The sequence below is a fragment of the Anastrepha ludens genome, chromosome 4, assembly GCF_028408465.1.
Source record: "Anastrepha ludens isolate Willacy chromosome 4, idAnaLude1.1, whole genome shotgun sequence".
Lineage (NCBI taxonomy): Eukaryota > Metazoa > Arthropoda > Insecta > Diptera > Tephritidae > Anastrepha > Anastrepha ludens.
The window spans coordinates 39254120-39277776 of NC_071500.1; the positions used below are offsets into that span (position 1 = coordinate 39254120).

General features: G+C 37.3%; 1 protein-coding gene across 1 annotated transcript in view; it reads right to left on the reverse strand.

The window, feature by feature from the left end:
• LOC128861788 (SCY1-like protein 2) overlaps positions 1 to 5216 on the reverse strand; it is a 157082-nt gene extending 151866 nt beyond the window's left edge. Inside the window, exons 1-3 of the mRNA XM_054100167.1 lie at positions 4865 to 5216; positions 2044 to 2169; positions 1823 to 1921 (exon numbers count right to left, since the gene is read on the reverse strand). Of these exons, the coding sequence (XP_053956142.1) occupies positions 1823 to 1921; positions 2044 to 2169; positions 4865 to 5044 (405 nt within the window). The 5' untranslated portion in view covers positions 5045 to 5216. The remainder of the gene's footprint in view (positions 1 to 1822; positions 1922 to 2043; positions 2170 to 4864) is intronic.
• Between the last annotated feature and the right edge of the window lie 18441 nt (positions 5217 to 23657).

Sequence of the window (23657 nt, forward strand, 5' to 3'; positions counted from 1 at the left end):
CCTTTCGCTAAGTTTATTTCGTTTCTTCTATATTTAATTCGTATTATTTCTTGTTTTTTAATATAATCTTCTTATATATATATAAAAATGAAATGATGTTCGTTTGTACGCATTTTTTTGGGCCGATACGAGGCCAATTTCATTCGTTCTTTTTTCATATTATAGGGATCCACTAGGGGAAGGTTTTTAACAAAAAAAAAAATTTTTTTTTAATATTTTCTTCACATAAAAAAAAGAAAAAATCAAAATATTGTACAAATTGTGTTTTTAGTAAAAATTGCCGCAGAACTTTCTCGATTCTTAGATTAAGTTTCGAATTAACATTCATTTTATATGTACAACTTTTTTTTAATAAATATGCGAATTTTTCGTTATTGTGAAACGATTTGTGTCGTATTGCTAAGTTGCAAATTTTTATCGACGGAGAGTAAACATAAACAACAACATGTTAATGATACAATCATGAATAATGTTAGCCATGAAACTGGTGGATTCGTTTTCTTGGATGCTCCTGGGGGACCAGGATTTGATTTCATTGATATTAGCAACAATTCGTTGCATTGGCACTCGCTTCTTCCGGAATTGCGGCTACATTACTGGAAGGCGGTCGCACAGCACATTCTGCATTAAAGTTGCCTTTGAATATGCAGGCAAATGAAACACCAACATGTAATATTTCGAAAACATCTGGAATGGCAAAAGTTCTTAAAGTATGTAAGCTCATCGTATGGGACGAGTGTACTATGGCACACAAGAAACCATTGGAAGCACTTGATATAAGATCTACGAGGAAGCCAAACAGTCTTTGGAGGTGCCAAAATCTACGGCTGCAGATGAAATCAATGCATGCTTAAAATCATCGTATTTATGGAGACATGTAAACACGCTTACACTTGTTACAAACGTACGTGTTCAACTACAGAACGATCCGTCAGCAGCTGAATTTTCACACCAATTACTGAAAATCGGAAATGGCCAAATGTCTGTCGATTCAACAGGAATGATTACATTGCCTAACAATTTCTGCACTTTTGCACAGTCTAAAGAGGCATTGATACAGAGTGTATTTCCAAACATAGTTCAACATTACAAAAACCATGATTGGCTCAGCGAAAGAGCAATTTTAGCTGGGAAAAATAAAGACGTCAATGATATAAAGGCAGCTATTTTAGATCAAATACCTGGTGACATAGTTGCATTTAAGTAAGTCAATGGACACTATTACTGATCTAGATGATGTCGTAAATTATCCAACTGAATTCTTAAACTCACTCGATTTGCCAAGTCTACCACCTCATAATTTACGATTAAAAATTGGAGCACCGATTATTATGCTGCGCAACATTAATGTGCCACGACTTTGCAACGGTACCAGACTCGCTGTGAAGAAGCTAATGGGTAATGTTATTGAAGCAACAATTTTGAAAGGGAAGTACAAAGGAGAAGGCGTCTTGATACCGAGAATTCCACTGATTCCGACGAATTTACCATTCGAGTTCAAACGTTTGCAGTTCTCTATTCGCCTTGCCTTCGCTATGACAATTAATAAGGCGCAAGGACAGTCTCTACAAATGTGCGGTATTAATTTAGAATACCCAATTTTTTCTCATGGACAATTGTATGTAGCTTGCTCACGAGTAGGGAAACCATCGTCATTATTCATTTACGCGAAAGATGGAAAAACCAAAAATGTTGTCTACCAAAAAGTGTTACAATAAAGCTCGAATGAAATTGTATCAAATAATTTGCTTTGTTTCGTATTAATTTTATTCTCTTCAACAAATCATTGAGTTTATCGCCTAGCGAAGCGGGGCTTACTTACATGAAAAGCTAAAATATTAGAGAGACTGGCGAAAACAGGCTCAGCAGCAAAAGCCAGTGTATCCGTCGACTCTTCCACTGTGTGCAAAACTTGCAGAATCTACAAATCGAAAAAACAAATTGAAAATTATTAACTTCATGATATTTTTACACCTAAATTTCTACCTCAAAATAAATTTGTATCAAACTAATTTGCTAACGCCATAGAATATCCCAACTCACCTTTGGATGACGAAATCTTTCCATTGCTTTAACAGAATTTTTCAGCAATTCCGTTACAATTTCCTTGCGTCTCGGTTTGAGCAGCTTTTCTGCTATTTTTTTCTCGAAAACGAATATTGAACACGCCTAGAGAAATTAAGAAATATTTGAAAGCATTCATATATGTGAAATATCTATTAAATTTTTAAATTTTGGTCAGAATTAGAATAGAGAAGTCAATGATTGAATGTTCGAATAATCGAATTGATTACATCGAACTTTCTGCAAATAATTTATGACTGATACCAAACTATGGAATCTGACTTCTCCATCAACCGTAATCGTACACCTCAAGCTCAAAGGTGTACCAAAAATGCCACTGACTGATAAGTAATGAAAGGGTCGCCTTTGCAGGACTACGTCTGAAGAGATGTAACTCGATATTTTTATTACTACCAAGTTTTTCGGTAGTTTTTAGCGTAATATTGAACATACGGCTTTCACTTATATACGAGCTTCATATTTTTTTTTTTCAGTGGGTTAAAGAATTCAAATCTCCCAATTAATAAACTCGTGAAAAATTTTGTGCGACGATTTTTTACGATTTTTAACGTGAATTGGCGAGACTGAAGGGCATTGATCAACATTCTTCCACTTTTAGCGTTCAAGCGCCGCTCTTAGCCACTGTGAAGCGCTGGTACAACGAGTTCCAGCGTGGCTGTCGATCCTTCCAGAACGAATTTCGTGAAAGCCGTCCAAAAACGGTCTTTGTGCCAGAAGCAATCGATACTATGCTTCAATTGATAATGCAGCATCGCAATATTTCGTATTGCCGGAAAGAATCATCCTTGAGCATTATTGGGACCTGCGTACGTTCAATATTTCATGAAAATTTGGTCCTTCAAAAAATTTGTTCTCGTTGGTTACCGCATAATTTAAATATTGCCCAAAAATTCCTCGCGTCGATTGGTAAAAAATATTGAGTCCCAAGACTGGTTCGCCTAAGAAGCGCCGCCTGTTTTTTTTTTTTTGGAAAATCTGGTCATGTCGCAACTGTACTACCAGAGAAGCTTAAAACAGTCAATTCTGATTAGTACCAACTATTTTTAGCCACAAGTTTTCGGGCAATTAAGGGAAACCAACCGCTGAAGACGAATCGCCCTTCATCAAGACAATGGGAACTTTACGCGTCACCTGGCACGAAACAGTTTTTGAGCATTCAAAATATGGAATTAATAGGTCATATGCCTTACAGCCCTGATTTGGCACCTTATTATTTTTGTTTTTGATCTGGAGCATCAAAAATAAAATGCGAGGTTAATGATTTTCAACGCTAAAGAAACCTTTGAAAAACTCATTTTGGAGGAATCCACCCCTGAGTGCTTTGAAAATTGGTTTAAGCGAATTCAGGAGAATACTTATTCCAAGGGGAATATTTTGAAAAACAGTAAAACTATTTCCATTATTATTTTCTTGTGTTTTCACTATTGGGTGCAAAAAAGATATTATTCTGAAGCCAAATATAATATATTCTAACGAAGATTCTAAAAGAAATTCAGTCTTAGTCTGAGTACCTAAGAAAATAGGTTTTTATAACCTATGTGCAAAACAGCAGTCAATAGACTTAATTATTCTTATCAGCTTTACCAAAAATAGTCTTATCGGGACCTGAAAGGTATTCCCATGATTTATTTTTCGATTCGAAAGAAATTTTTTTCTGAGAAGAAGGAGAAGTATAGTACAATGTCAAGTAGAAGAACAATGGCAAGGTACTATCATTTAACCACGATTTTTTGGATTCGCCGGCAAATCGCGGCTGGTGTACTGCGAATAATTGATGCAATTTCTATATTCTTATCTGACTGAAACTTCTTCTGGTCTTCAAATCAAATCGATCATTTTTCGATTGACGGTAAACATGTCTCCAAAATTTTAGACATGTGTAAACTGAAGACTCTCTCCAAAATGGCGGTATGTTCGAGTACATTAAGGATTTCATGGCGGAATCGGGACTTAGCTTAGAAAATGTTTGAAGGCCATCGAAAATTCTTAAAAACAAAGTCGACAAAAATACCGTTTCAATGTCGTGTGTAGAAAGTTTAAAAAAGTTTAAGGCGGATCCAATATGACGAACGAATTTTTTTAATTCGTAGGATTAACTTGAAACTCGTTACATGCGAGTTTCTGGGGTCACTGAACACGAATTTTAAGTAAATTTTTCAAAATTCAAAATTATGAACCATTTATGTGAAACGCGCTTGAGATATTACTCCTCTTCTATTCGCCATTTCCCTCGCTCGCTATCTCTATGCTCGATGAAATTGACGAAAAATTTGCTTGCGAAAGCAACACCAAAATTATCGAGTAAGATTGGCCGCTTGCGAGGATGGCTATAGCTCTCTAAACTGCTATGCCACACTGCCTTACCAACACATGTAATTTAAGGCAGCTCTCTTCCCGCGTTGCCAACATATGTTATTTGCCATTTGCTTAACATTGGCTAAATGAAGGCGCGTATTGTAAAAATAAATGTTTTTTGTATGTAGGTATGTCTGTCAGTTCCTTCCAGGCCACTTTTGAAGTATGCGCAGTAACTTTTTAAGTAATTCATTGTAGAGTTTATTCTGAGAATAGTAGGTATGGAATTTATATTAATGGAAGGCTCGATAGAATTAACAGGAGATATTTATTTAATTTTTTTTAGATATTTATTTAAAAATACAGAGCGACCCTCGATGCTAATATTGTAGAAGTACAAAGTAAATAACACAAAAGTGTATTGGATGTTACAAATAAACATTTACTTATTTGATGAAACACTTTAAGCTTCCTTTTAACTCACCTTGCCATCACTTTTCCGGTAGCCGTCATGTATTCGCCACACCAGTTCGGGGCCCGCACATGCCACCTGCTCACCAATCTCAAAGTACTGGCTAATAGGATTCGCGTCGGTGATATTTTGCAAGGATGTCGGTGCCGTATTGGCACTCTTCAATTTCGAGAAAATCGTACCGGCGGGCATACCGTCGATCAATTTCGAGAAAACATTCGAAAAGATGCCCTGTTGTTTGGGAACACCGCCGGTTACTGCACCCGTTCCAACACTTCCCTGGCCAACTCCAGCCCCACCACCAGTACCTACAATTAAAAGTCCCGAGCCAGGCAAATCATTCACACCCAATATCGCGCTTTGTGCTGTTCCTATTGAAAGCCTCCCCCGTACCGTCGACGTAGCACTGCCTATCAATTGTGTACCGCTCTCACTGCCACTTCCCCCAATGTCAATGCCACCACTATCACCTCCACCCCCAACTGCTGCTGCTGCTGCCGTTGTATAGCCATTCACACTACCCCTGCTTAATTGCTGATTAGTCGCCGATACTGTTCCTGTACCACTGGGACTTAACACTGTGCGATGATCATCTAAACCAGCTCCTATACTACCACTCCGCGAACCTACTATACGCACACCAATGCCATTACCGCTACCTACTACTGGTACATTACGCGCACCTGCGGTTGCATACAAACCTCCTGTGCCAACTCCACTGCCAATTCCATCGCTGGATCCCACTCCCACTCCAGTTGCGGCTACTATACTACCACGTGCACCTTGTTCACCCTGCGCCGCAACCACGGGCACTATTCCAATTGCGCTTCCACTTCTGCTGGTACGCTGATGCAGCTCCTCGATGCTATCGTAACGTGAAAAGTCTCTGGCCGCCGTTGTAATTGTTGCTGTCGCGGGGTTAACGGGATTAAATGTCGATATGACGCTGGTTGACCACGCACGTTGTCAGTGGTGGCTGCTTTGACTGCTGGTGCTGTTGCTGGTATTGCTGAGCGGCTACTTGCTCAAGCGCCTGCTGCGTCTTGGCCTTTGGCAGCAATTGCTGTTGTTGCAGATTCGCTTTCTGCGGTTGTTGTTGTGATTGCGATACTGTTTGCGGCAGCAGGGGCCGTTGTTGTTGCTGCTGCGGCGGCTCGTCACGTTTCGCCGCCCTAAGTTGCTGCTGGTTGAGTATATGCTGCTTGAGCTGTTTCCAACGTTGCGCTATTTTGTCTAATTAAAAACGAAATATCGTGATCATTAAGCAATTTGCGCGTTTTTGGGTGTGTGCGTATAATTAAATAACGCCTACGAGTTATTCAAATTATTATTGTTGGTATGCGAATACTTTTGTATTTGTTTGCTGTGTATGTGTGCGTATATGTGTGTGCTCGTTTACCTGTATGGCTGCTTGTGGTAGTGTTGTTATGTGCGAATAAAATTAAAAATTTTCACAACTATGTTTTGTGTTTTTGTTATTTTCACTGTATTGTGCACGCCCGCAGGTGTGATTTCATATCTGTTTATACAGCTCTACAGTTGTGGTTATTGATGATGTTTGCTCTCATTGCCGTTGGCATGTGTTCACTTGGTTGTCCAATTAGTTACGGCTAATCAATTTAATAAACTTCAAACAACGGCAGCAATATTGAATGTGTCGCGGCTGGCTTGTCAGTTGAGAGCGAACAATGCATGGAAGCTCTGCGAGTGGGCCCAAAATGAAAGTAGATTTCATGCGCAATGCTGCATTAAATTATTCGAATCGGATGGAAAAGCTTTTACTATGCAATCTGACCACTGGATAATTAATTAGTCTGTTGCTTTTGTAAGCTAGCAACAGAAGTTTGAAACTTTTGGTAAAGTATGTGAGTATGAGCGTACGCCCGCTACATTAACTACGATTGCTGTTGCTCCGCTTGTGGTTAGTTAATTTCCTTAAAACAATTAATTTAAACAATTTATAGGCTGATTATCTTCCCTTTGCCTTTTACAGTAAGAAATGCGTTTGTATTCAAATTCTGGTGAAATGCTGTTATCAGTTCCGTATAATGTAGCTTCAATAGCTGACAGCGATAATCAAGCTCAATATTGTGAGACAATTTCGGGTAATTGTAAGCTCATCAATAAATATTAGCCAGTTCAAAAATAGCAATTCCTTCCTTTTATTTACCGCAGAAATAGTTATGTTCGCTATATCACGTACTTACTTACTTACGTATGTATGTATGTATTTATGCATGCACATATTATATATCACAAGCGCAGCAGTCACCTTTGATCTCTCACTTTCCTTTTTATCTTCTCCCCAACATTTATTGTTACTGTTTGTATTGAAATTAATCAAATCAAATGTTGACAGTTACGTTGAAGAAGACTGTTCATTTCTGGTCCTTCCTTCTCACACCTGATGGCCTCTATTCGCCATGCGTGCGTCTTCGCTTAAGTTGTTATTTCACATATAATTATGATTGACATAAATAAATTTGCGACAGTGGTCGTTTTCCTTGTCGACAGTGATTTGTAATTTTCTTTTGTTTTTTTTTTTGTATCTGCAACAGTTTTTCACTTTAGAAAAACCCGGACAATGAATATCACCATTCTAGGGAAGTGAGAAAAAGAGAAAAATTAAAACGGAAATTAGCATTGTTTATATCAAAATAGTATAACTTTTAGTATGAAATGCAATACTGAAAAAATACTTGTTAATAATGTTAAATAGAATTATTATTATTATTTATAGGGGATATATACAATATAAAACTAGATCATAAGCATAAATATTTTAAAAGCTATCACTTTGATAATATATTTTCATTCACGCATTTTGTTAATGTAATCGTTTTACATGATTTGCACCTGCTTTCACTTACTTCAATTAAAAAATATGGTATAATGCACTGTAACGCAAAATTGGTCACCTTATCGGAAGATTTAAAAATTTTCCAAATAGCGCCGTATGTCTATCATATTTTACACTTGTGAACTAGACAGCTGCTGTATACAAACAGAAAAGCAATGGAGGGCGTACACGTCTAAACAAATTTTTTCATCCCTCAAAATAATTTTTTTATTTAGTAAAAAAGTTATTCAAAAACAAATGGGATGACTAATCTTACGTTTTACGTTAATTCAGACATGAAATAATTGAATTTGTTTACAAAAATCTACTGAGTTACACTAAGTAGGCCTTTATGATTTTAGGCACAGTTATGATTTCGAGGTTGTCAAAGACTTCTCTTATTTAAGAACCAGCATTAACACCGATAACAATGCCAGCCTATAACTCCAACGAAGAATCTCTTTTGCCAACAAGTGCTACTTTGAACTGAGTTGAGTAGTAAATTCCTCCATCGGTGAACAAAACTAACACTATAAGGCTCTCATCACGCCTTTCCTAATGTATGGCGCAGAAGCATGGACAATGATAACATCCCATGAGGCGTCCCTTGGAGTGTTTGAGGCAAACATTCAAGCAGAAGATTTTGGCCCTTATTACGTATGAGCTTTACGACGACATAGATATAGTGCAGCGAATAAAGATCCAACGGTTACCTTGGCTGGGTTATGTTATCCGCATGGATACAAGCGCTCCGGCTCTGAGAGTATTCGATGCGGTACTAGCTGGTGGTAGTAGAGGAAGGGGAAATACTCCTCTGCGCTGGAAAGATAAGGTGGAGAAGGACTTGGCTTCACTTGGTGTGCCCAATTGGCGCCGGTTAGTACGAGAAAAAACGACTGACGCGCTTTGTTAAACTCGGCCAAAATCGCGCAAGGGGTTATCGGGCCAACTACGAAGAAGAAGAAGTAGGCATTTAACTTGTACAAAAGGGCAGTAATCAATTCAATAAACAGCAACACTCATTTGGGCTTGAGGTGCTGCGAAAACTTCTATCACTTAAAAACTTCTAACACTATTATAATAACTTGTCTATAGGCTATGCCCAAGCAAACTGTTACGATTGGCACCATTACTCAGCTCTTTAATACTCGTATGTATGTTTGCACTCTGCATATAAAGCAAAAATACCTGAAAATTGTTAAGAGTTTTGTTTTGTCATGGATGGGTGCATAGCTTCCATTCGGAAGTGCGTAGGCTCGAATCTCCGTGCATGAAACAGCAAAATGATAGAAAAAGCGTTTTCGAATAGAGGTCGCCCCCGGGCAGACGATGGCAAACCTCCGAGTATATTTCTGCCATGAAAAAGCTCCTCATAAAAAATAGCTGCCATTCGAAGTCGGCTTAAAACTGTAGGCCCCTCCATTTGTGGAACAACATCAAGATGCATGCCACAAATTGGAGGTCGAGCTCGGCCAAACACACAAAGAGGGTGTAGGGCCAATTATATCAGTATACGAGTATATAAATAATATATGGGAGTTATAGCTTCTAATATCAGACGGATGGAACGGAAATTTGACTTAAAATATAAAAAGGGGAGTGAGTGATTTTTTGTCAATACAAAATTAAAAGTATTTACGTCGGATCGTGTACGAGGTTTCTAGGCGTGGCACAGCTTATTATTCAACATCTTACCTGCGTCGTATTTCTTGTTTTCTGCAAAAAAAGGACCAGGAATTGTTCAATAAAAGGCATAGTAATTGTTTAATCATTAAAATTTATTATTTTGCCTTGAAAATATTATCCATTCGAAGCAATATATGTACATATGCCAACGATTAGTCCAGTCATCAAAGCACCTTTCAAACGCGCTTGAAGAGATCTTCTTCAGCTTCTTCAGCAGATACTCCTGGTCATTACTATCGACTGAAAGCGGCGTCCGCGGAGTAGTAAATTAAGTTTTGGGAAAAGGAAAAAGTCACAGGGGGCTACACCCAGTGAAAATGGTGGTTGTTCGATGATATTTGTCAAATGTTTCGTCAAAAAAGTGTCCACAGTATGAGCCTTGTGAGACGGTGCGTTATCATGGTGCAAGATCCATGAGTTTCCTTTCCGCAAATTGGACCATTTCCTATGCACATTCTCTCAACGTCGCATAGGTTAGGTTAGGTTAGCCTGGTTGGCAATAAGCCACGCATAGACCTTCTGGTCCCTACCGATACCAGATGGAGACTGACCTCTATGAATACTGAAAGTAGACATCATGTAGGGTGTCAGCGCTTTTGGCGAATCTAAGCAGAGCTGGGAGATCCGCTTTTGAGACGTCCTCCAGGCCATCAAATAATGGGGCTCCCAGGCATTTTAAACGCATTTTTAATAATGCCGGACAGACGCACAGAGGGCGTTCTAAAGTTTCCTCAACATCCTCTCTGCATTTCCTGCATTTGTCCGCGTTAGATATCCCTATCTTGTACGCATGTGCAGCCAATAGATTATGACCTGTTAGCATACCTATGATAGTTCTGCAGTCCTTTCGCGAGAGTGTAAGTTCGAATTGAGTCAGTTTTTTTGTCGTTAGTTCTACAAATAACTTTTGCTGTTTTGCATGTGGTCAAATAAGGCCACCTAGCTTCCACTAGTTTTTTCATGTAGTCGTCCATTTCGTTATGTATAGTATTTAGTGGTTTTGGTATGTCGTTCTCTTGTTCAAATGGTAGTCTAACAGAACATTTTGCTATCTCATCTACTGTTTCGTTCCCCATAATGCATTTGTGACCCAATAGATATGCAGCCTACTGTTCCCGTCGAACATTTTTGGACTTAATACAATATGAGCTTATTGCTTTCATTGCTGCTTGACTGTCCACGCTCCTTTTGAGCTCCTTTTTTATTAATTTTTTTTAATTTTTTTTTGTACGCCCCAAACAGTTGAAGGTCTCGAAATAAAATAAATTGTGAATAATATTTTTTATTTAAGGGAGGACTATATTTTTCATTACTCTACTGAGCAGAAAGTTGCATTTTCTGCAGCGGTGTAGTTTTCAAAGCATGAAGACTATCTATTAGTTGTGTAGAATAAGTGCAACAGCGTCATGCAATGGAGTTATGGGCATAATTAACGTATATATGTTGCAAGATCTTCGAACATAATTGGAAAAGCTAAAACTTTTGCGGAAATATCTACCAATTTGATCTCGGTTTTCACAGTGGGGCAGCACTCCTGTTTCTAAGTCACAACATTAATCGGTCTTACCCATACAACTATTCGTCTTCTATCTATTTTGCCAAAAGGTGCTTTTTCAAATATCTCAGTATCTATTGGTTGATCAACTTCAACAGATCAATGTTTTATTATTTCGCAGATATTCTAAAAATGTTATGAGTTCAATATTTATCTACACTGTCTCTTTATAGACTTTAAACAAGCGTTTGATAAGCTCAACAGAAAATATATCGACAATCACCTAAAAATATTGGGTATACAACAAAAATACATAAAATTGATCAATATGACAATTATGCACTCAAACGTTAAAGTAATAACGAATGGCGAATTCGCATGAAATCCGGAGAAAGGCAAGTTGACTCACTGTTAACGCTTTTATTTAATTTAACACTGCATTCAGCAAGAAACGAAATAGATCAAGGTGGCACAATATTTTATAAATCGACACAAATATGCGCATTCGCTGACAACATTGTGATTCTTGCGAGAACGTTTTCATGCGACTAGTGCAAGCTACAAGACCACCTGGCCTGAAGATAAATGAAGGAAAAACGAAATGCATGGCACGATCCTCTCATGATAGCCACATCAGAATCGGAAGCTATATTTTTGAGCTCATGCAAGAGTTTAAATACTTAGGAATAGTACTCAGCATAAGTAAGGATCCGTCCTTATCACGACCGTATTCACGCAGCTAACAGAGCATATTTTCTCCATATCAAACTAACAAAGTCTTCATTGATATCAATGGACCAAAAGCTCCAGATGGACAAAACTATAATACAACCGCTCCTAAAAGTTAATGACTTAAATTTACTGGTGCGATTTGAAAGAAAAATTCTCAGAAAAATATTCGATCCTATACGATTAGAAGACGGTACATACCGTATACGGTATAACCACGAGTTCAGTGAGGAAATTCAACACGGCTTATAAAGGCACAAAGATTACGGACATGTCCTGAGAAAGAGCAGCAAAAGAGCGACCAAAACAGTTGTTGAAGCAAATCCTCAAGGAACAAGAAGGAGAGGCCGGCCAAGACGACGATGGTTGCAAGACGTAGAATAGAACATTTGTAGGTAAGATGAGAGTCTCACAACATGGAGCGAAAGCGGGCTGTCGAGAAGAATGGAGACGTATTGTAGAGGAGGCACTGGCCCACCCACCCCGCACTGTAATGCCAATATGATGATAACTTCATCAACTTCGCTGTTGAAAGCAATCTCACTCAATTCTCGAAGCCATCCGTACTTTAGCGTAATTCTCATATTATCTTTATGCTTTGCCCATAGAAGAGTACACATTGTAGTGAGTTAAATACACATTTCTTTAATGGAAAAAGAGGCAAACAATTCGAAAACTTAATATTTTGATGCTAATTTTTTGATGTTCTGAAGCACTTATTTGATTTTCTTTTCTGAATTTTATTAAAAATATTTTGTTGCATTTCTATTTAATTCAGATGCTTCTAACCCCGTCCTGCAATAAAATGAATCAATTGATTCTCTTCTAGTTGGATTTTTTCTGAAGGTGAGATTTTTCATTGAGATATTAGGTTCGGGTACATGATGCGAAGCAACTTGGAACTGCTCAGTATTATGAACAGAGAGGATATAGTCAAGTTCATTAAATTGCTGGGACAGAAATGGACTATGGAATATACGCCGATAGCGGAGAGAAAAAACGAAAACCCACTTAAAACATGGCTAGACTGCATCGAAGATGATCTGACAACAATTGGGGTAAAAACCGGCAAGCCAAAACCTTTCGGGTTGTAGCGCTGGCTGATGATGAATTAGGTTCGAGAACGCCAAACCATTACACAAAATTCGCACAGGTATGTTTGAGTATGAACATACATACATACTTATGTATATTACTTCAAATTTAAACCTGGTCTCGTCCATATCTTTTCTTTCATTGCAATGCTCCAGTGATGGCACTAGTCAACAAACCTAATATCAATATACATACATTTGTTTATATAGTTAAATAAGCATAGACATCCTTTTATTTACGAATGTATGTATATTTAATGACAATTACTGTTAAATGTAGTGACAAGGAAACATTAAAAAGCGGTTGAATAACCAAATGGCGAGGAAAGAAATGTAAATTGGTAACTGATTTGCATCCATTTATATATGTATGTATGTATATGAGAATGCTTAAAAAATTAATGCCATTCACTGACGCTATTTACCGCAATTATTATTATAAAATACTGTAACTGTTTACTTATTTAATGTATGTATGTATGTACATACGCCTCCTTGCAGAAAACGAGGGCTTTGAAAAAATTTAATGGCACAAAAACTATAAAGCATAAAACTATACAGGGTGCATACGATTGTGGAGGATATACATACATGCATGTGGATACCCAAGCCATTATTTATGTTTTTGCTCTTTTTCAGAAAAGACATGGAACACTGCAACTTAACTCAAGCAATGAGGAGCCATGCTGTTTGCGCAAATCAGCCAGTTATCCTTTAAACACCCTGAAGCGCCTGAGATGTATTGATTTTTTCTTACGAAAAAAATGTTGACCAAGACGAAAGGACAGAAAATTACCAAAAAATTATAAAATCATTATCATACCATCACAGTTCGGGGTGCATCATTGCTTCCGTTACAATTCACCTCCACGTCACTCGGCCATCAGTTTTCCGTTTGATATCAGATATGCCCATAGCTCCAAAATCGCCTTTAATATCATCTCTCCATTGTTTTCTCGGACGGCCTCTTCGTCTATCGCCTTGTGGATTTGTTTCAAAGATCCTTTTTATAGCTCTATCATTGTGTTTTAATGTACCTGATTACATTTGCACCCCTGATATGTGTGTTTAACTAATTTTTGTACCGAGTGCGGTAAGTATCGTCTTCAAGTCGTACAGGTCTACATATTTTTCTTAGAATCTTTCTTTCAAACCAATTTACAATAACTGATCGGTTTCATTGGATTTCAGCACCCAGACTTCGCACCTGCATGTGAGTGTAAGTCTTCTGACAGTTTTGTATATTCGCAGTTTCTGCCTTCTAGAAAGTAATCTCGACCTCATCATCTTTGTATGTACGAAGTAAGATTTATTTGTAGCGAGTATCTGGTCTTGTTTGACAATAAATGTATCTTTCTGTGCGCTCAGCACAATTACTGCTATGAATCCATAATGACGATGAGGGCTATGTTAAAATCTTACAGAGGTTCCTGTTGCCACGCACACGAAGCTTCCACCCACTATTATGGTTTTAAGTGTTGTTAGCAACAAAATGAATGTTACGACACAAAACTTCTTTACTCAAAGATTTCGAGTGAATTTTGCTGCTTATATCGATGTTCTAGAGGCAGTAGTGAAACCCTGGATTGATAGTGTACGCGGTGACAGCCCATACATCCTTCAGCACGATTATGCTCCTTCACACAAAGCGATGGCAACACAAGATTGGATAACTTAAAATTATCATCACCACACAACGCCGAACTCATAGCCGCCTAACTGTCCAGACGTTAATTCCGGATTAGGAGCGTGAAACCAATAAATATCCTCATGACACCATTTCTTCTCTGAAGGCCCCAATTGATACCGTTATGGTCAATATGAATAGGGTATTTGATAATGCATTTGATAATGCCACTTTTGATAGTATGTGTAACTCTGCTAGTAGGCACGGCGTAGACCGGGTGCTAGTAAATTGGATTCGTTCGATGCTGACCCAAAGAATCATTTCGGTGCGAGCAGAGGAAGATCTGCTGGTGTCATCTGGGGTTAACAGAGGCTGCCCCCAAGGCGGTGTGCTGTCTCCGTTGCTCTGGTGCATGGTAATCGATCCTCTACTCACCACCTTAAACGATTCGGGAGTCTACGCACAAGCATATGCGGACGATGTTGCTTGTTTGGTAACAGGCTCTTCGCTTATGAACATCTGCAGGAAAGTGCAGAAAACTCTGGATCGGATTGACACTTGGTGCTTTGCGAACGGGCTGTCGGCAAATCCCGCCAAGACTGGTATTGTCCTCTTTACCAGAAGGAGGAAGCTTGATGGACTCGTTCTGCCAAAGCTAAAAGGAGTCACAATCCAGCTATCCAAGGAAATCAAATATCTTGGAGTAATCCTCGATAGCAAGCTCCTATGGAAATCACACGTTGAAACAAAGGCATCAAAAGCGCTAACAGCTTTCTGGCAGTGCAAAGGTGCCTTTGGGAAAACGTGGGGTCTCTCTCCTAGCAAGGTCCTATGGATCTACACGGCTATGATAAGACCCATTATCACCTATGCATCAGTGGTCTGGATGAGCAGACTCTCCCTAGTGGAAGTCAGGAGGACCTTATCGAGACTACAACGTACTGTGGCCATCTGTTGCACCGGAGCTTTTCCGACTACTTCAGGCCCGGCACTAGATGCTCTGGTTTGTTTACCACCACTTGATGCTTTCATCCGAGGAGAGGCCTTGAAGGCCATCTGCAGACTGAAACACAGTGGGAACTGGTACGGCCCTTGTCCGGCATTGGAACACAGAGAAGGCATGGACATCGATCCAACGATTCTCTCCATGCCCCTTGACTCCATGCCATCAAGGGTCGTACTTGAAAAGAGATACAGTGTAGTGCTACCAGAGGCTCAGTTGTGGGGAGACTCAGAAAATGAGCCCGGCAAACACTGTTTTCGCATTTTTACGGATGGATCCAGGACCGAGCATGGCTCCGGCTCTGAGGCCAACTTTTTTGGCCCAGAGCCCGCTTTGCCACTCCCCTCTGCGGCCATCACGGCCACGGTTAGCAAATGGGTAACTACTACCCACAAGCGAGCTTGGCAGGCTGAGAGAGGCTGCAGATGGACAAAACTGATGTTACCTGTCATGTCCGATCGACTGCCGCAAACCCTTCTGTCATTAAGCAGAGGGGAGTGCAGACGGCTGGTAGGACTGATGAGGGGCCACTTTCTGTGGGCAAAGCACATGGAAAGGTTGGGCATCTCAGACAGTGTACTCTGCCCAGCTTGTGAAGAGGAGGATGAGACGGCGGACCACTTCCTGTGTGTCTGCCCCGCCTTCGCTCGAATCAGGTTTGAGGTCGTTGGCACTGATGTGTTAAGAAGCTACCATCTTGGCTCCTTGGCACCACAAGATCTACTCAGATTTCTTCGGAGATCGGGTAGATTTAAAGAAAATTAAAAGGGAATCCAAGTGTAGTACAATGGACTCAATTAATGTCTGAGTGCTGCACTTGCTAGTTGTCCCGACAAAAAAAAAAAAAAAAAAAAAAAAAAAAAAAAATTTGATTCAGGGTCGCTGCTAATGGAAATGTTATTGAATAATTTTATAGATATAGTTATAATAACATAAAAACTTCCTGGAAAATAAAATCTGATTAGTTTTACTCTCAAGTTGTCCTCAAATACCAGAGAATGTTAATGCAATGAGAAGGAGCAAATGTTAAATGAGCTTTTTTCGAGTACTAATTTGTAGATTCAAACTAAGGTAATTTCAAATTCAACTTTGCTCACGAGTGAGGAATTGCAGATATTTACCACGCGAGTGACGCGAGTGGAGGGTTTCTATATTTACTTACCACGCTAGGACAAGAATTCAGATATTTTCTGCGTTTACCAGACTACTGAGGAAGTTCATAAGATTTTTCGGCACACTACTAAGGAAATCGAAGCGAATAAATTTGCGATTAAGAAGCCCGCGCGGCAGTTAGTTTGTGGTGCAGAAGCTAAAGTCGGCGGAATTATTCGTTTTGTTTTTTGGCACGTATATAATTCAGGTTCAAGTCCTGAAGTCATATTTTTTTCTTGCACATTTTTTTTTTACAATTCAAACCAGGAAAGTTTGGTAAAATTTTTGAGTTTATTTTAATTAAAATTTCTTTAAAATACTGTTTTTTTTTTGTATTTTATAAATGGAAATTTTTTTTCGGTATAAAATAGTTCATACTGGATATGACCTGACTTTTATATAAATCAATCAAAACAGAAAATATGTACATATATCTATAATCTATTTCATCAAATCCAAATTATATTGATGAGAAAATATCATTCTAATATCCGTCCAGAAAGCCAAACGCGCATACACACATGCATATTCATATAATTACGCATACAAACTTTCAACTAACGCAGAATATGTGCATATAAAACTGCGCATCGAATAAATGAGTGATTTAGAAACGTTTATTAATAATTGTAGATTACCGCAATCGTGAAAGACGTGTTGTGTATGCAGTACATCGTCTCATATTTGACTCAGGTTCAAATCCTGTGCACAGTTTTTTGTTCGATATTTTTATTTCATTTTTTATATTTGGTTTAATTAGAATTGATTTAAAATAGTGTATTCAGGTTTTTCTAATACCTGTTATTTAGAAATTTATTTTCTATATAACATTATTCATACTTCATTTGAATTAATTTATATGTAAAACAGCCATAAAGCCAATCATATGAATATGCATTCCTATATTTAATCTCTTCAGTCAAATCTGAACTACTTACATACACATATTGATGAGAAAATATTCTAATATCCATCCAGGAAGCCTAACGCGCATACTCACATATGTGTATAAATATATGTACAAACTACCACCATTCTAACAAACCCAGAACACAAGCTTCTGCGCACACTTGACACATGGGATATGTATACCCTATGAGCAAAAAGAACCGGGAAGGTGATGTTGACTGCTTCCTTCGATTGCCAAGGCATAGTCCACCATGAGTACCTTCCATCGGGCCAGACAGTCAATAGAGAATATTATTTATCCGTTTTGAAACCTTAGAGAGATGCTGTGTGTTGCAAACCGCCGGAAATGTGAGCAACCAATCCTCAGATTTTGCATGATGATAACGCGCCATCGCACTGATCAAAGAGAATACAAATCGGCCTGCCGGGGGTGTTTGGAGGACTGGGTTAAACGTTGGCACATGTGTGTTGCTTCAGACGGGTCAAATTTTGAAGGAGATAATATAAATTTGCCTTAAATTTAACTCTGTTTTGTTTAATTTAAACATTCCCGGTACTTTCTGATCATAAGGTACATATATGCGGCTTTGCGGACAGCAATGTGTGATTCGCTGGAAGTCGCATTAACTCGCGACTGTCGCACAGTTAGAAGACATATTTACATACATATAAGGGTGCATACATACATACGGAGCCGCGGCCACTCGACATAACAAAAATTTAAGATTTATCAAATATTGGCAAATAATTCCACGCGAAATATTCCAATATTGACTATTTTCGAATGGTCGCGAAAATTGGCATATGGCGGGTCGTTTTATGAATGAAATTGAACTATGAGCTCGAACTTATAAATGAACTTTTTGTTTTTGTTCTAAATTGTTCAGCGTCGTCGCTGATAGAATCATGGCCGCTGCGACTGCGTCTACGAATGTATTTTGTTTTTGTAGTCGCTAGGCTTAGACTTTAGCTTTGGGCGACATGCGCATGTGAGGTATGTATGTGTTTTTGTTGTGTTCTAGAATATTTTAGAATGTGTGGTGGCAAAGCGGCCATCGCGTTGTGCTTGCTGTTGCTTTTGCGTCTATCAAAGTATTGTGTTTTTGTAAGTACAATATTAGGAATATCGACTGGTGAAAGACAAAAGTACACGGAAGCAAGAAGGGAGCGCTGTGCTCGCGCATATGTACATATATGTATGCTTGAATGTATGAACGTGTATGGATGTTGTAACATATGAATACAATTATTTTGTAGGAAGTTTAGAAGGCAAGTAGGTATATATGTATGTATGTATATATGCTAGGACATAAAGTCGGTATATATGCATACATAGAGCAGAATTGTTTTTGCACTTGTTAGGAAGAAACTCGTTCACTAGTGCGCATGTGTATTTGATTTCTTGTAAGAATGTGATGTGGTATGACATGTGTACATACATAAGTCAAGGTTATTTGGGCATACTTGCATATGTGATATGATGTTCTTGCGCTTGCGCATTATTGTTTTTCATATACAAATGTACATACATACATATGTATGTAAATGCTGTCGAGTACATAAACTATAAATTGACATACAATATAAAATAAGTGTTGATTTATCTTAAACCGTTCTTTTTTTCTGAATGCAAATACCTCCTATTGACATGTACATACATATTATGTACTTATGTATATTTCATATACCATCATTTATTTACATATAAAGTATACGTTCATTTATGTACATATGTGTGTAATGAAAAACTTCATGAATTACTTTCAGAACTTTATTAAAATTTATTCGCGTCGCGCGCATGCACAAAACCTTTTGTTCACAGGCGCAGAAATAAACGCTCTGCGTATTTATCCTCCCCACGTGACTCGCCATCAATTCTCGGCACAAATTTTTTTTTTGTTTTTAAATTTTTTTTTTTTTTAATGTAATCGTAAAAAAATTTGTAATACATTTTATGAATCCGCTTATCATTTCAAAAGTAACAAAATGGTCAAAAAATAAGCAGTCGAAGAAATAAACGTACCGCCTATTTTTCCTCGCCACATGTTAGACTCGAGTTCAATTCCCGGCGCAAACTTTTTTTTATAAATTTTTATTTTTAAATCGTTTTTTTTTAATGTAATTGAAAAAAAAAAAATGTAATAAATTTTACGTATTCGCTTATTATTTCAAAAATACGAAAATAGTAAAAATTTAATTGGTTTAATGTCGAGGTGAGAAATATGTTGTGTGTTGAGGTGAAAAATGTGTGGTGTTTCTAATTTTTGTGTGGGCAAAAGTCAGTGAGGTGTCTATAAACTCGGTGTGCTAAATGACCTTACTACAAATCTTTCAAATCTCAATTGTACTAAAAAAAGCTCACAGTAACATTTGCACCTTCTCATTGCATTAACATTCTCTGCAAATACCGTACCCAGCCGCATATTGGACAAATATCCACGGCAAAGTTTGAATGTGTGTCAATTAAGGCTTTTATTTTGCGAAAGCAACTGTGTACTGACACATGCGAGAAAGAACGTGTGATTTACTGCAAGTTTGGGGGCCTGTGTTTGTTGATAAACTTAACTGCAATTTGCCCAAAGTGAAATGTGTGATATTTATAAATAGTATATATATCTACACTAATATTATAAAGAGGAAAACTTTGTTTGTTTGGTTGTAATGAATAGGTTCAAAAACTACTGGACCGATTTTAAAAATTCTTCCACCATTCGAAAGCTACATCATCCACGAGTAACATGGATTATATTTTATTTTGGAAATAGGGCTCGAGATATAGGTCAAAACGTGGACCCGGGTAACCTTCGGATGTGTATGTACAATATGGGTATCAAATGGAAGCTGTTGGTGAATGCTTTAGTCCAGAGTATTTTTCATTCCGCTCCGTGACTAGGGTCTCGAGATAGAGACCAAAACGTGGACCCGGGTAACTTTTGGTTGTGTATGTACAATTTGGGTATCAAATGAAAGCTGTTGATAAGTGCTTTAATACGGGGTAATTTTCATACCTATTGATGACTAGGGTCTCGAAATATATGCCAAAACGTGGACCCGCCGTGTCTTTGCACCGAATTAAACCAAACTTACGCACATTGTTAAGTAAGTATTGAAAATGGGTTTCGTAAAGTTTGGTTGTAATTCGGAGCACTGGCAACGGGTACAGCGTTCTTTTGAACCAGCCATAATGTCGCTTACTTTTTTAACGCTTGGGGCGGAACTGGACTGTCAAATTGACAGTGTGAGTTACAATGTGTCAATATTTCTTTCTGATTTGGATGCCATAAGGAAAAAACGTAAGTGCAACATGTAAAAATTGTTTGTGAATTTTTTTGGAGTGGATTTTGGAACAGTGAATAGTTTCTTACGAAATTTGAGAATTTAATGTGAAATCCGAAAGCAATTATGTGTTCGTGGAAAAAAAATTTTTTTTTGGTTTTTTTTTTTTAAATATAAATGGATAATGGTTAAAAAAGCTCCAATGCTTAATAAAACATATAAATTGAAACGAAAAATTCATGGATGATCAGGAAAAAAGACGATTGTTTATTCATATGCGTTGATTTGAAATTTAAAAACAATCTTCTTTTCTCCTGATTTTCAATTTATATTTTATATTTACTAAAAAAACAAATAGAAAAACAAAAAATATTGTTTATGCCAAAGCGCTTGAATAAAGAATAAAGAAATAAATAATATGAAAATCATATATTTTCTGTTCTAAACCATATCTATTCTATTTTAGTGTGCCCAGCGAAGGGGGCCGGGTTTGCTAGTAGTATATAATTGGCGCGTGAGTTACGTCACATGAAACGTCAACCACAATTCCCATCAATTGGGAAACATAAGAAAAGAAATTCGTAGCGAAAAGTATTGCAATAAGTGTTGGACAGAAATAAACAAATAAGAATAGCAATAGCAGCAATTCTTATCTTCTATAGTATTATTTTAAAACATGGCGCTTATTCTGACTAAAATACAATATGTACAGATATGAAATATATATCAAAAGAAAGGTTTTGATGAGCATATTTCCGGAAAATTATAAAAATTAAAATTGGTTAATTTGTTCAAGAAATATTTGCGTGTAAAGTTATCAAAATTTTCATATTGATAACAGCGATGTCTATGCAAAGTGGGGTGACACACAAATATACGCATATATGTACATATATGAGTACGTTTGCTTTGTTTAGCTCTTTTTCTAATGAGCACAGCATTGTATAGGCAAAGAACTCTTTAATTGTTTTGATTTGTTCTCTTTACTAATAAATATGTATTCATGAACATAGTCCCAAAATTTTGTTGTGATGGCAATAATTGGTATAAATTGACAATTGACTTGAAATTTGTCAATTCACTTAAAACAACGGTAACAGTGCAAATTAGAAAGAGTTTTGGACAGACGCAAAATAGAATTTATTTTAAGAAAAAAGTACATCCATATTTAATTTAAAAATATGCCTAGAGGACGACCAAGAAAAGTTCGTAGAAGAGTTCCTACTTTAAGTGGAGGAATAGAGCAGTAAGTAAGTGATAAATGTTTGAAACGTCACGTATTGGATATGATTGGTAGAAGCATCCACTTTTGTTTTCGTTCATATATGGTACAATTGAACTACAATATATAAACATACATATGTATGTATTTAAAAATTTTGTGTGCGTTTGATCCTTTTTGCAAAACTCAAAATTTTAAATAGTTTTAAAAAATGAGGAGAGAGAGACAAATTAGTTATTTATTGGATACTATTTCAAAGGTAAACTGTATTTGGGCTATTCTCAGACAAATTTTATAGTAATAGACGATGCCCAACGCCATTTAAAAGAACACTATTGCCCATCAAATCAACGAACTTTTTGACACAGATATACATTTTTAAGTGTTTTTTTCTTTGTATTGTATTCTATGTGTGTACATGTATATTTTTATGTATGCAGTCATTATCAAATCATATATGCATATGAACTTTGAAAATTTTTTTTACCATTCTTCTTAAAATTTTTTAAAACGTAAAGATCTGTGAAAAAAAAATTTTTACTTTTGCAAATCCAAGAAATTTTACGAATGGCAAAAAAAAAAAAAATTGTATAATTGTGTTGGTGAATGGCGCACGACTTATCATAAAACAAATGCATCCGAATTGTTTGCACGCGGAAGTGTTATGCGGAGAGGCTCAGGGAAGGCGATTTCTATTGCCTCGTATAAATTTGCAGTCAGTCGATAATTAGAGTTCAATAAAGCAACTTTTAAAATTAAACAAGTTAAAATTGTTTTCTTTATTATCGAACGGCTCGGAAGACGTTATTCTTGTGGACAGACCGACTGGTTTTTTATGATGAGTTTTGTCATGGCAGAAATACTAGGTTTTCCAATAAGTTGTGCGGTTCGATAAGAGAAGGCGTTGCTACTACACTAAATTTTATGTTATATTGGTACACTCCTCATATAAACGTATGTGAAGTTTCATTTCAATCTGGCAATTTATTCTTTGTTTACAGGCCATTTAGTATCGACGTGTCACAATATTTTCTACACGGGAAAATATCAAGTATCGTGCAGTGATTGAATTTTTATTTTTGGAAGGTTTAAAAGCAGAGCAAATTTATGAACGAATGTTGAAAGTGTATAAGGACTTTTCGCCATCAATTAGTGCAGTAGAAAGATAGGGTACTGAATTTAAATGCGGTCGTGAAGGTGATCCACATCAAGGACGTCCAAAAACAGCAACAATATCAGAAATCGTAGAAAAAATACCAAATATCGATTGAAAAATCGTTGAGTGACTGAAAGAGATTTAGTACGAGCCTTAGTCATCTCATTGGGCATTCTAAGTAATATTTTGACAGAAGTAGAGGGTTTCAGAGAGCTGTGTGCTCAATGGGTGCCCCATTCGCTAACAATGGAACAAAAACACATTCGAATGCGACTTTCTCAGCAATATTTAGAGCGTTTTCGAAAGGATAAAATAGATTTCATGCGTCGATTTATTACTTTGTGAGAGACTGGGATCTATCCAAAATCAAAACAACAGGCCAAAGAGTAGTGTGAACCTAGCTCTTCTGCTCCAAAACGAGTTCGTGTTAGCATCAGTTTTTTGTGATGTGAAAGGAATTTTGTTTGTTAAGGATTACTGCAAACCGGTGAAACAATAAATTGTGAATATTACTGTAACCTTTTAGACCAGTTGTAGGAAAAAATCGTGAAAAATACCCTGTTTGCAAATGAAAAAAAATTTTTTTCCGTGTCGCAAGAGTATTTTGATAAAGGCTA